General features: G+C 48.1%; 1 protein-coding gene across 6 annotated transcripts in view; it reads left to right on the plus strand.

Moving 5' to 3' along the window:
- The window catches only part of LOC119446088 (protein sidekick-2-like), a 224,147-nt gene extending 211,957 nt beyond the window's left edge, over positions 1-12,190 (plus strand). For 2 of the 6 annotated variants that reach the window (XM_049660633.1, XM_049660635.1), the window contains exons 11-13: positions 3,765-3,975; positions 10,014-10,196; positions 11,931-12,190. In XM_049660633.1, the coding sequence (XP_049516590.1) occupies positions 3,765-3,975; positions 10,014-10,196; positions 11,931-12,037 (501 nt within the window). In that variant the 3' untranslated portion in view covers positions 12,038-12,190. The remainder of the gene's footprint in view (positions 1-3,764; positions 3,976-10,013; positions 10,197-11,930) is intronic. The other 4 variants (XM_049660631.1, XM_049660632.1, XM_049660636.1 and 1 more) reach the window with 3 other exon arrangements.
- The last annotated feature ends 1,472 nt before the right edge of the window (positions 12,191-13,662 follow it).

Genomic DNA, 13,662 nt, shown 5'->3' on the forward strand with positions numbered 1-13,662 from the left:
ATTTCGAAGAATCGCAAGCGGCAATGGCGGGCGAATGCTGCTAACTACGCCGCCGAGCAAACTCGAGACATCGAACGCAAGCGACAACGGCGCACTACGGGCATACCGTCATTGACGTCAGTGACCGTCGCAGCGGAACGTGTGTGTAATCTCATAAGTGAGAAATACTTTAATGAACCCTTGGAATTAACCCATTGATAAACACCGGAGCCGCACGTTTCAGCTTCACGTGTTAGCGATTTTCATGGAGTGGAAGGGCCGACGAATTTTTTTTTATTGAATCTGCTACGAAATGTATGAAACAAACTCGCTAGTAAAGGTCGCAGCCCATTGTGGAATGAAGAATGTAAGAAAGGGCACACAAATCAAAAGAAAGCTTAAGGATTGATTCGTGAGCCTTTAACCACCAAAAACATTTCCAAATTAGAAGCAAGTTAAGTCGCAAGGCAGAAGAACATGTGTACGTGCAAAGACAGAGAGCTGCGAAAGGTACATCTTTTTGTTGTAGACACTTGAGATTTGAAGAAGTTACAAAAAGCCACAATATTTATTGATCCTCTAAGTTTGGTCATATCTCCAATGTCGGTCCGTAAATGTAAAGATCCCGTGCTAAGTCATCTTTATGCACTCCTATTTCCAACATACATATCTAATCATTATGTAACAATAAGCTGAATGCCAGAGCACATATGCATTGAAGGAAATTGGATAGCGGACGAAACAGTCACATGCACAACAAGAAGAGCTTGCAATTCTTCCACAGCAGAACCCACCGTAGATTGAAGCCCTTCGTTCGGTAAAAAAAATTAAGAGGCCATTGGCAACGCATGTGGGATGCCGAAATCTCTAATAAGCTCCATCTAATAAAGTAGTTAGGCATCTCGTTACCTACAATAAAATCGCGACAAACCGATGTCTTGTTCTGTTGACTTCGTATAGGACACACATACTGCACACCCAGTGGCTGCAAACCTCCATTCTGCGCTGGATGTGGTGAAAGGCTCACCGCCCTCCACATCCTTGTGCAGGGTAAGAAAGCGCAGACTGAACGGGAAAAGCACTTACCGCAAGCCTATCGACCTCGTGTCCCGCTACTTCCGGCATTTTTTCTAGCCGCACAGCCGTTTTCTTGAGACGAAGACGGTTTTATATTTACTAAATGATGTCGTGCTACAGGTTATCTGCACAAGAGTATTTTGCCGCATCCTCTAACCAAATGGTGCTGCTGCGATAGTAGTTTTGTAGAGCAAATGGAATCGGGTGCCTTAGGGCCCTCATGAGGTAATAGTGCTACTGATACTAACTCATCATAGTGTATCAGGTCTCTGTAAACATATATTTTTTAGTCGTAGCGCACCTCACTACTTTGGCCATTATTTTAATACCTATCTATTTTAAGCACTTGCCAGCGACTAATGTTTAGGTCCTTTAACAGCCATGTCCATCTACCAAATGCAATTCACCTTTCCATCTCATTGACAATTACCTGACACCCCATCACCACTTGCATGACACTCTTTGGAGATATTGGCCCTTGCGCCACTGAACACCCCACATCATGAAGTTCAGTGTCCACTTGCCCATTAAAGTGGTATGTGTGTGGGAAGAGAGAAAATGACGGAAAGTACAAGGCTGCCTAAGAGTGGGGCCGTTGATCCAGAGCTCCACTGGCGCGGGTTGCTCGTTGGGCCTGATCTAGAAGAGCTGTTTGCTTCTCCAGATGTCAGGCCGTGAGTCGCGTTTCCAATGGCAGCGAGAAGGTTGAGGTTAGTGTGAATGGTGAGTCCACTGTCTCTCCCGCACTCCCACGTGATATGTCTCAGTGTGGGTCGGTCCACGCGCCAGGGGCAAGCGGGGTCTGGCGCCGACGATGCGATTTTCCTTTGTTGGAGGAGGTTTGGAGAAGTGTTGGTTTCAGTTCTGCTCCTGTCACTTCCCTGACTGCGTGTGAGTTTTGGGAGGGGGGAAGCGAGTCTTCGTAGCTCGCTCCTCTGGAGGGCAAGGATCTCCCGCAGCGTGGCCGGTGATGTGTTGGTTGGAGGGGATCCGAGGGTCGAGCCGGCCGCTCGATTGTTCGCATTCTCAAGCGGCGGGGTCTGTTGCCTCGTTTTCCTCCATAGCCTCGTGTGCCGGACATCAGGTCATTCCGTGGTCCAGTCGGAGGGGCTTTCTTAACATTCCTGCTGGCGCAGTGGACAGCAAGACGCCACTTGGGAGTCGTTTAGCACATTGTAGGGTATTTCTTTTCGGTCTGCATCATTTAGGAACGTTGCAATGGCCACCGTCTCTGTGTTGGTTACCGATCGCGTCTTGACTGTGGCCGCTAGGATCTGCCGGCCGTGTCTCGTGACTGCGATCGTGCAGCAATTCCTTCCCGCGATGCGGCTCGCGTCCGTGTTGTATACGTGTTGGGATTGTGGTGGTACTGTCGCCGGAGTGTTCGGACGCGGGCTCGTCTTCTCCCCGCATGAGTCCCCCGTTGCATGTTCTCGGGGATGGGCATGATGTGAATCTTGTCTCTGCTGGCTTTGTTTAGCATCTCTGCTGGACCGCTGAAGTACTCTGGGTTCAGTGGGTGGCCTAATCGTTCCAGGACGAACCTGCTCTGTGTCGTGGTGGTGAGTCACTGCCGCTTCGCCACTGGTGCAGCGGCTGCGTTTTGCTCGAGGCTATTGTGTATTCCCATGTACGTGCGACGGTCGGTGCTCGCTTGAACTGAGAGGGCGAGCGCAGTTTTGTGCGCTTCTCGCAGGAGATGGTTTGCTTGGTCTGTGACGAGCGAGTTGTGAGGTCTGCGAGGTCTATGAGTTGGTATGTGAGGGCGTACGTTAGGCGATTGTCTACGAAGGCTTGCACGTAACCAAAGTTTTTATAAAGGTCAAAATAATGACGTTAGCTTGAGCGGGTATAATTCCACACGTTCAGGGCTGTGTGGAGGTGTGTTCAAAAGTATTTTATCTCAGCACCTGAAAAGTATGACTGTGCGTGCCCTATCTGCCCGTTTCTGCCATTGATACGACACGCTTTGCCTGCGAAGCTTGCGCCGCTGTATGTCGAGTCAGGATTTGCCGCGGCATGCTATGGTTCAAACTTCTTCCCGCACTTTTTTACGGAGCGTTGCCGTCTGACGCACAGCGTTGCGCGCCCAGTCTCGATTGAAAAGTTAAACTATGGGGTCTTAAGTGCCAAAACCACGATCACCATAGCCACAGAGCAGCCACGGCGGGTCGCGCTCAGTCTCGATATTGCCTGGATGTGTCCTACAATTTCGATGATGAATATATCAAATTACTTCCGATTTTTTAGGATTTATAAAAACGGGTATGCCATAAATTTTAACGTCCTACAAGTGTTCCATGTGAACAATTGCCCAGAAGGTGTTTATAAAAACGTTAACTAGCAAGTTATTTTTTGTAGTTTTTTTCAGGGTACCTTAAGCAGCGGCAAAGCACTTCCGCCTCGCCGTAGCACTCGTATGCGAAGACAAGTGTCTCACGGTAATAGTTACTTTCTAGAAAACCTGTACTGTCTAAACAAGCACCTTATGTATATGTATGTATATATATATATATATATATATATCTATATTCCTGATGAGGGGCTCGCTTGCCAGCAGCACGGCAACTGCATTCTCTCTCTCTCTCTCTCTCTATATATATATATATATATATATATATATATATATAGAAAGTTGCTGCTGAGGGGAGTACCCCTCCTGAGTTAAATTTCTGGGTACGCCATTGAATGCCGGGGCCTCCCTTCAGGTAAGCCTTGACAACGGAACCAGGTGGGCTGGTTGCCAGGCACACTTGGACTGCGACGCCACATTCCACTCGGTGAACCCTCACGAGCACCACGTATTTCTCCGGCTCTTCGGATTGCTACCCTACACATTGTACAGAGTGGGCGTCCGCGGCTGCAGCTATCGTGGATGCGGACCAGAGACCTGGGCGGACGTCCGCACGGAGGTTTCAGGTACCTCGTACGTTCCCTACAAACGGCGAAGCGAGAGTTTGTCAGGTCATGCATATACTACATGACATGCCTTTGTTTTTTGTCAGAACACTATAAAATCGGCAGAACCTGTCTCACTATGTTTGTCGACGGTAATGCGTTTAGCATTTAAACAATATAGCGACACGAGATGTTGCTACCGTCGCAACGTGTTATGGACGACGCCGGCATTGCAGCACACGGGCTTCCTCTTTCGTGCTTGATGATGATTTATTGGCCTCAGCTTTGAAACGGGCCGGTGGCAGATCTTTTTTTCTTGCTCAAAACGTCATCTAGCTTTATACTGCTACATAAGCGTATTAATATCTTTCCTGCTTTTTCTACTAATACTCTTATAAACTTTTGCGTATCTCGCTTGCTAATCGGTTGATGCTTCCATCCACACTATTTCCAAGCGCTTCTGGAAGATGTACGTTATCTGCGGATGTCACTGGGCGAATTCCTTCGTATTCCATTGGGATGTGCTGAGTGCTCTCTGGATTTTTGCTGCCGCAGAGACATGCCTAATCGTGTTCAGAATATTTGTTCCGGTGCGTTTTTGTCCTCTGGCAATGAGCTCATGCCTAAAATAGGAAGGCGCCGCCCTTTGTGTTATCCTACAGATTATCCCTTCTAATTTCTATCTTCCGATTCTTGTAAATCTCCGTGGTTGTTTTTGTTTCCATTATTTGTATCCAATTCTCTGTCACTGTTTCTGTTATGTTCTGATGACTCCTGATTGTCTATTTGTACTTTCAATTAGCCTGTACTTGGTTTCCAACTATCTTGACTTCTTCAGTCCATTCTCTCCCCACGCTTTCCAGATACAGATACTTGTGAACTTTTGCCACCCATGTATTTTGATCTATGTTCCTGAGTTTTATTTCGAAATGAGTTTTGCTCTGCGGTTCTCGGACTTGAAAAGAGGCGCAACCCATGTCGCCCTACATTGCCTCATTTGTGGTTTAACCGTCGGCTCCCAAAGTTTAAGTGCCTAGCGACGTTTGGTTAACTTCCAACCCCGACAAGATATCCAGTTTTAGGCATAGAATGGCATTTGCGAACGCTAGCACTTGCACCATTACTCGTTGCCTAAGATCACTCGGCGCCATCTAGCGGTGCAGCTACGAAGCCGGCTCGTCGCCTTCGAAATACATGGCGCGCCAGTGCATGCGAACGCTAAAAAACGACTCATGTGGCAACCAGGCTCCTCTCTGACGCTTTTTACTGGACAGGCTGCGCCATATAGTAGCACTGCCGAGAAGCCCACGCGTGGCCTCCGAGGGGACAAGCACGGCACGCCGGTGCCTGCAAATGCTGAGAATCAGCCTTTCGCATGTCCCGAGTGCGCATGCGCTGTACCCTAGCGGCAAGCGCCGAAAATGTTTTGTACGGCGTCGTTGGTTCGTGCAGCCGACGACGCACGCGTATACAGCATAGCCGTCGAGCACGCGAACTCTCATTGTCGGCGCTGTGCCGGTCGACGACGCGGTATTTGCGCTGTGTTTCGGTAGAAACTTCAGCTGTTCACAGCGATATTCGGTGAACGTCCGGTACATCACAATATATGCCGACACGAAACCCATGTCGGTAAGGAGTCGGCCTCACGCCGGCGCCAACACTCGGCCGGCTGTATAGTTGTAATGCTGTGCCAGTGGGAGACCTGTATTGTCATACAAGTATATGACGAAGAAGCGACCGACGACGCGACCGAGGACAACGAATGATCGTAGTGTGATAAGCTTTCGTGCTGACGACGACGACAAAACCAGTGTGCTGATAACCGTGCCAGCGGCCGCCGAGTGAGAACATCTCACCGACAACGTGAATATCGTCGCAAATGCTCTTGTGTATGTATTTATTGACGCTCAAATTGAGTGTAAACGTGCTTCCGACGCTGGTATGCACAATTTACAGCTCTTTACAGCCGTCCACATCAAGTTTGAGGCGGTCTCGATCTCGTTCAGGCAGCTTTATTAGGCCTATAGCACAGCCTACGAGTTCGTCCGCTACCGGCGGACCTGAAATATAGGATAAGCAAGTACGACGAAAGAAACTGCTTATATAGTTCGGTACTGACCATACCGACGTGAAGTGAACCACTCTTAGCATAGTACGATGCACACACAGAGTGGGAAGCGGCAACATGGTGCAGTGCTAATACCGTTCGTGAACGGAGGCTGTCGGTCGCAGTCGCTGGCGCTTCCAGAACGAAGTGCAATTACGGAGAGTGTATTTTTATGCGGCCAGATTTAGTAGTTACGAAAACACAGTTTGCCTCTTATGCTAAACAGGCAACAAGTGATGGCCCTTTCGATACTGCATCGTAAGCAACAACACCGCTTGTTGCATCGGCATTTTCGCGTGCCAGTGTGGCTAGGTGATCGTTGTCGCCGGTTTCGATGTGCCCGCGACGTTCATGCCCTCTCGTCTCAGTGTGATCGCTTCTTATATGTGCATGATAAGTGTTCATATATGCTTTGAACATTTCCTTATTATTTAGTGTGAGCGGTGCACGGTTTCTACTGTACTTGACGCGAACAGCGAGCGGTGGCCGTACGCGTGCCGATGTAAACAAATGCGCCGTTCTTGCGTTGCATAAATACTCTGGGCGCAGTGTCACCCCTCCAACGAGCTATGGCCACTGTGGGCAAGAATCAGCTATAAAAGCAGTTTTTATCATCCTATTAGCATACGTTTACGTTCAGTGCAGGTCTAACAGTGGCAAATGAATGCTCCGCTGAGCGAAATCGACCCTAGCTTAACTTGATGTGGGCGGCTGGCGAGTGCTCACGTTCGTGCATTTCAACTTCCGAAGCATGTTTGGACTCATATTCGGTACGAATAAATATGAACAACAGGAACACAAGCGTAGGCGCTGTGTCAATCGCGTTACGGTGCGATGTATTCGTTCAGAGGCACATCGCACAGTGACTGGTTTTGTCGGCGTAGCTCTACGAAATCCTGTCATCATATATGAACGACTTGCGGCTGTAAGTCGCACCACAGTCATCCTGTCCAACAAGCGGTGACTCACACAAAACGAAAATTACAACGACTGACAAATGCACAAACCCATTTCAGCTCGCTTCTTGCAGCGTGCCTCTGCGTCCCGCGGGGCCCCGACGCCGTACATATTGTTTCTCGCGGAGCCCGCTAAGGTGGCGCCACAGCGCAATGCCAAAGGCGGATTATTCCCTCACTGCTCCTACACTCAATGGCGCATCCAAGTTGGCGAGGGGTTCATTGAAGAGTGAGTGAGTGAGTGTGTGAGTGAGTGAGTGAGTGAGTGAGTGAGTGAGTGAGTGAGTGAGTGAGTGAGTGACAGACAGACAGACGGACTTTATTTTATCCTGGGGGGAGGGTGGACTAGCGACCCTCCTTAGGCGTCACCCACGTCGGGACCGGGAGTCCAAGACCCCCTGCAACCTCGCAGGCCCCCTGGATCGCTCATAGCTGGCTCCGAATGTCCGAGCTCGTGATGCAGGTGTAGAAGTCGGTATCGTCGATGCGCTGTACCCTGGAGATGATTTGTAAGCGGGGGCAGCCCCACATGATGTGATTACAGGTGGCTCATTCGCCACAGAGAGAGCACCCAGGGGAGATTTCCATGTAGCTGGCCATAATGGCTGGCGACGGAAAGGTGTTCGTTTGAATTAGTCGGAAGGCTATCTCCTGGCCTCTGGAAAGTTATTTGTGAGGAGTGGGGAGGGTTCTCCTACCTAGATTGTGGTGATTCGTGATCTCATTAAAGGTGGTCAGCGCGTCTCCGCCGGCAGCATCTCCAAATTCCCGCCCCACACCCGTCGGGGTGAGGGAGGCCCGGTCGAGAAGGACCCGACGCGCCCGGGCGGCACGCGAGTCCTCGCGCCCGGGCGTGAGCCATTTCGTTGGGATTGAGGATGCCGTCGACGGCCCCACCTATATGGGCGGGAAACCACACCAACTCGTGAGAGTACACTTTGCAGTGAGTCAGAATCATGGCGGCCTTTTCCGCGATGTGATTGGAGTCGAAAGCCCTTACGGCAGACATGGAGTCGGTGAAGATGGTGAAGGTATCTTTCATTGTCATAGCGAGCGAAATGGCTACTTGCTCAGCGATACTCGCGGACTTGGTTTGAACTGTGGCAGCATTGAGTAGCCGCCCTTCTTTGTTAACTACCGTTACCGTGTATTTGTCTGCAGTCATTCTAACGGCATCTACAAAGATTGCGCCATCGCCCCGGCTGTCTAGCTTCTCTAGGATGGCCTTAGCCCTGCCTTTTCTTCTGCCCACATTGTGAATCGGGTGCATGTTTCTGGGTAGCTGATGACTTCGATAATTTCTCTAATTGCTTGTGGCAGTGGTGTTGCCCTTTCAAAGGTAAGAAGCGAGTTGATGCCTGCCTTTTCGAGAATCGTTTTGCCTACAGTGGTGTTAGAGAGTCTGGCGACCTGTGCCATACGCTGAGCCTCTATCAACTCGTCTATAGTGTTGTGAACACCCAGAGATAGTAATTTAGCTGTGCTAGTTCTCAAGGGGAGACCTAGCACCCGCTTGACCATTTTCCTGACGAGTACCTCGAGTGTTTTCTTCTCTGCCGCGCTCCAATTGTTTGAAGAGTGACACATACCCACTGCATTCATGGCTCAGCTCGCTAAGACGTTGGCGTGAAAGACGGTCATCGAAAAGCCGCACTTACCCAGCGCAACTTTGGCGCACCCTGCTAATCGTCGGGTTGCTGTCCTTGAGGAATCCTTGTGACGTGGTTTTGATTCCGCTTAGCACCGGATAAATTTAAGGGATCTTTTTCGTCATTGCGAAGTGGCGTATTCCCAATGGCACATATCTAGTTACCCAAGTTGGCGTCAAAGACGCTCATTGGAAGCGGCACACATCACTATCACATACCCAGCGACCCAAGCTAGCATCAAAGAGATTCATTGGAGACCAGTACAGACCGAGTGGCACCTACCCAGTACTCGAAGTCGGTGTCAAAGATATTTTTCGAACAGCTGTACTTAAGCACTCCCGCATTTGCTGTGAAGCAAATTGGGCATGTTCGCCTAGAGCACTCACCCTTATTACCACTATATATACGCGTGTCATTAAAATGTGCTACGAGGTAAATCTTGGCACGAAATGACTCTGGTACTAAGCACCAACATATTCAGTACGTTTATGATTGTTGGATTGGTGCAATTGGTGGATTGGTGGATACTTGTTCCAATATGTTCTTCGAGTATCCAATGCTAAGTTGTCTGACAACACTTGGTGCGTCCGCCATTTTCCGATCGTGAATTTGCGGGACGGCTTGATGTTGAAAGCCTGACGATTGTCATAGTAGGGCTATTCAGGAATTTAAAATGTTACAGTCGCCTTCGTAGCCCTGTAATTAGACCCGCCGTAGCGGCTAAGTAGCTCTGCCGTTTCTCTGCTGTACAAGTTCAAGGTCGTGGGTTCAATTCCTGGCCGTGGCGGTCGGATTATTATGGCAGCGAAATGCGAAACTTCTCATATACTTAATTGAATGGTATGTTGCACAACCGCAGGTGGTCAAAATTAATCCGGAGCCCCTGCTCTTAAGTGTGCCTCATAATCAGTTCGTGGTTTTGGTTCGTAAACCCGAGTTTAAATAATGATGAAGCGGTGGAAGAAGAAGAAGCAGAGAAGGGAGGGGGGAGGAGAAGAAGAAGAAGAGGGTTTCGCGCAGAATAAGATTAAATGGCGGACAACACCCGTCTTGCGAAGTTATGTCTTGTGGTTAGTTACCCGTACCGCTGCATATTTTGGTGCAGTTGAAGACGTACATGTGCGCTACGTTCTGCATCGACCAGACGTCATCGCAGCATGTTGTCTTCAAGAGTTACCATATATATATTTATTTAGTTATTTATGTATTTTAACTATGTCTTTATTATCCACCAACCACACTCAGGCGCTTTCACCGCCGACAGATTGAACAAGTTTTCTGCCTTGTGTTCACAGCCCGCACATTAACATTCACCAAAAGAACACTGAACCTTGCATGAACATGCAGAACCTAGTGAGCCGTTGGGACTGAGCCCGACTCATTTGGATGACGGCGGTGTTCGTCTCAACTGGAGCCCGCCTATGGTGCCTGCTGGATTGCCCTCAGGATACGTGGTCACATGGGACTGCAGCAATGGCACACGTGACCACATGATGGCCTGGCTGCCAGACACTACTTTAACAGTGACAGGTGAAAGTTCATCGCTTACAACCCAAATTTTTGTAGAAACCCCTAGCGAACTGCTATTCCCGCTTCAGCCTTATCCAAAGATAAGTTTCAATACACGCAAACCTCACAACGCTTTACAACGATGCACATGTAATTTGCTGCTAACACCCTCAAGCTACAGTGCATGGTTACAATGTGATTACCTGGTCGTCTAGCTGTGATTTATTTATTGTGTTTATGGTGTTTGGCACAACAGTTATTAGGGCGCAGCGCAGGCTTCGCACGTCTTGACAACAGACATACTCTCGAATAATTGTGTAGAAAATGGATATTCTGCAATATATGCGTGCGAGCGGGTTCCTACGCGATAGGCGCACGTGAATCGAAGAAGGCACGCATGGTCCCAAGGGGTAGGCGAAGAGAAGGCTACGGTATAACTGAACACAAACGCGGCGAAAAGAAATCTATTCGACTAAGGAGTACCTCAGTTAGGCTCTGTGTGGACGTTTCACCGAGGAAGATTTGCAGCACCAGCTGAACTACACTAAAAGAACATAAATACAGCAGCTGAATTCCATTAGTAAGGGTTGCTTAACGGGCTTGTAGGTAACGTTGCATCTTAAGTTAGCAGCGCGACAATCTAATGGGAAGTAAGCGAAGTGACAGTAAGAGCGCTCTTTCGTGTCACTTGTCTCACTTCCGATGTAGATCGTCGCGTTGAATAACAAAGACTAAATTAGTAAGAACAGCTGGTGATGGCATACCAGATTACGGAAAAACGAAATATAATGGCACAAAAAGTTATAAAACAACCTAGCACTGTAACGACGACGTACCGCACTTCCGACAGTCTTCCCAAATTCACAATAAAGGAGAGGTACGAATAATCCGTGCTTTCTAAGTATACTGCCAGCATAACTTCAAACGCGAATTGGAGGCAATTATCTGTAACACGTCTCTTAGTGGATAACAAAAACGTCCACCGCCCTATCTGTTTTTAACCTATCGCTAAAAGTTCTGCGGTCACTTAACTACGTTTCAGATAAAGAATCCCTCATGAGTCATACCCGCTCGCGGAGGATCACAAAAGCGTGTTTCAGTTTTTCCACACCTGTTAGCGCATAATTTTAGGTTTATAATAGGTCGTCAATTTGGAAGTGATGTAAATGATAAAGTCATCACGTGTCCAATAAATGTCTTTATATGAGCGGCACATCAGTCTCAGGCCCTCAAACTTCGCGCTTTAGATTATTTGATAAAATTTGCTATCCGGATAAAATGATGCAATAGCTTATTTTCCTGATAGGACGTAGGCATTTTTAAAAGCGAGTGCACAAAGTTTTTTTCTGCTTTCTTGACTTTAATATGTTAAATGCAGCCCGGTAGAGTTAATGGGAAAATTTTGCGTAATGGGCTAGTACCAACTTGCCAAATGCTCAAGCAGGTATGCACTGATGCTTCTTCACGGGTAAAGTAGTTTGTTGCCAAGAAGGGAAAATGCCGCTTATGTCTTTCGTAATCTGACAGGCGTAAATGACGACGGAGTGCTCAAAGTGGGTAGCACGTATTCTCTCCACAGAACGAGTAACAGCGCACCTTTAATGCATCTCGTGGAGGGAAGATTTTTTATATATGTTTATAACTTTATTATATACAGAAACCGGACTGGGGTAGGAGTGCGTCCGGTTTGTGTACAAAATAATGTTTTTCTACTACTACTACTAATAAGATGTTCACCTTATGCGTTTACCCTAGGGCGGCGTTTGGCAGAAGGGACTTGCAGCTTCTCCGTTGCGGCCTACAACGACCTCGAAAATGGCAACACCGTGGTTGGAAAATCTTCACAAGTATACCTGCCTTAGAACCTTAAGCAGCAGGATGCCAAGCACTCGGATAAGGTTCACCATCACTGGGCAGTCTGTGCTCTGTGTTCATGAAACGCTGTGCATGTTACGCAGAAAAACAAAAACAAATAAAGCGCAATGACGTTGATTACACCCAGCTATTCAATAACGCGTTCGCGAATAGGGACCCAATACCTTAATAACCTCTGCTGTGCCTCTTTCGTACTTCTTCGACGAACGTGATATCAACGCGAGGCTTATAGCGCGTGAAAAAGACAAGGACGAAGGAAGAGGTGACACACACAGGGGCTAACTTGCAACAATATTTATTTCGAGAAAAGGACCCACACATATACAACTTTTTCGCATACATCATCATATATGCGCAGTTTACAAAAATACCTTACACACCATTACGCAGGTAAGCTAACTCTTTGCGGGAAAGGGAAATCATGGTTGTGAAATGCAGTTATCCCCGAGCCTATCAATCATTTCTGCTTCGATAATTTTGCGAGTTAATCTTCCTCGTGCTGTTCCCACGATGGAGCAGTCTCTGTATGCTGGAGCACACGTCGAGCGGTCACCTTCATCCGCCCCGGCATCAGCCCACTTGCAATGCCTGCAGTGAGCATCAAGGAACCCAACCCGCTTTTCTGCTACAGTGTACCGGTGTTCCTTTAAACGCTCGTTGAGGCATCTTCCGCTTTGTCCCACGTAATTTTTTCCACACTTCAAAGGAAGGTTGTAAACAATTGCTCCCGAACATTGAACAAACGGGTCCTGGTGTTTCTTTTTGCACATGCGCTTCTCGAACAGGCCTGGTCTGGTTAGTCTGCACAGACCTTGCAATTTTGTAGAAGCTGAAAACACAACCCTAACATTCGCACGTTGACCTATTTTCTTTAAACGGTGTGATAGGCCGTGGATATACGGGATGACAGCTACGTTCTTCTTATCTACACAAGGTAGGCTGGAAGAAGTTTTTGATAACTTCGACTTCAGCAGACTCTCAGCAACGCTAATAAGGACATGTGTGGGGTAACCTGCCAAACGAAGGTGGAGGATCTGATCATTGAAGCTGTCGGTCATCAGCTCAGGACATGACATACATAACGCGCTTGACAAGCATGTCTTTGCGATTCCCCTCTTAACCAACTTAGAGCGCGCGGACTGATATGGGAGCAGTGGCTTGTTTACGCGAGGCTCGTACTTCCTGCGTACGTGGTCGTTGTTGATGTATGACGGCGCATGTATGATGATGTATGCGAAAAAGTTGTATATATGTGTGGGTCCTTTTCTCGAAATAAATATTGTTGCAAGTTATCGCCTGTGTGTGTCACCTCTTTCTTCGTCCTTGTCTTTTTCACGCGCTATAACCCTCACGATGTCATACCAGCAAGCCGAAATCACTGTATGACAGCGTGATATCAAACCACTGCGGTAGCTCAGTGGCCATGGAATTGCGGTGCTGAGCACACGAGGTCATGGATTCGATGCCGACCACGGCGGCCGCATTCAGATGGGGGCACAATGCTTAAACACTAGCGCACTCTGCTTTGGGTGCACGTTTAAGAACCCCAAGTGACAAAATTAACCAGGGGTCTCCCACTAAGGAATGCCTCATCATCATATATTGGTTTTGG

The sequence above is a fragment of the Dermacentor silvarum genome, chromosome 1 (genome assembly GCF_013339745.2).
Source record: "Dermacentor silvarum isolate Dsil-2018 chromosome 1, BIME_Dsil_1.4, whole genome shotgun sequence".
Classification (NCBI taxonomy): domain Eukaryota; kingdom Metazoa; phylum Arthropoda; class Arachnida; order Ixodida; family Ixodidae; genus Dermacentor; species Dermacentor silvarum.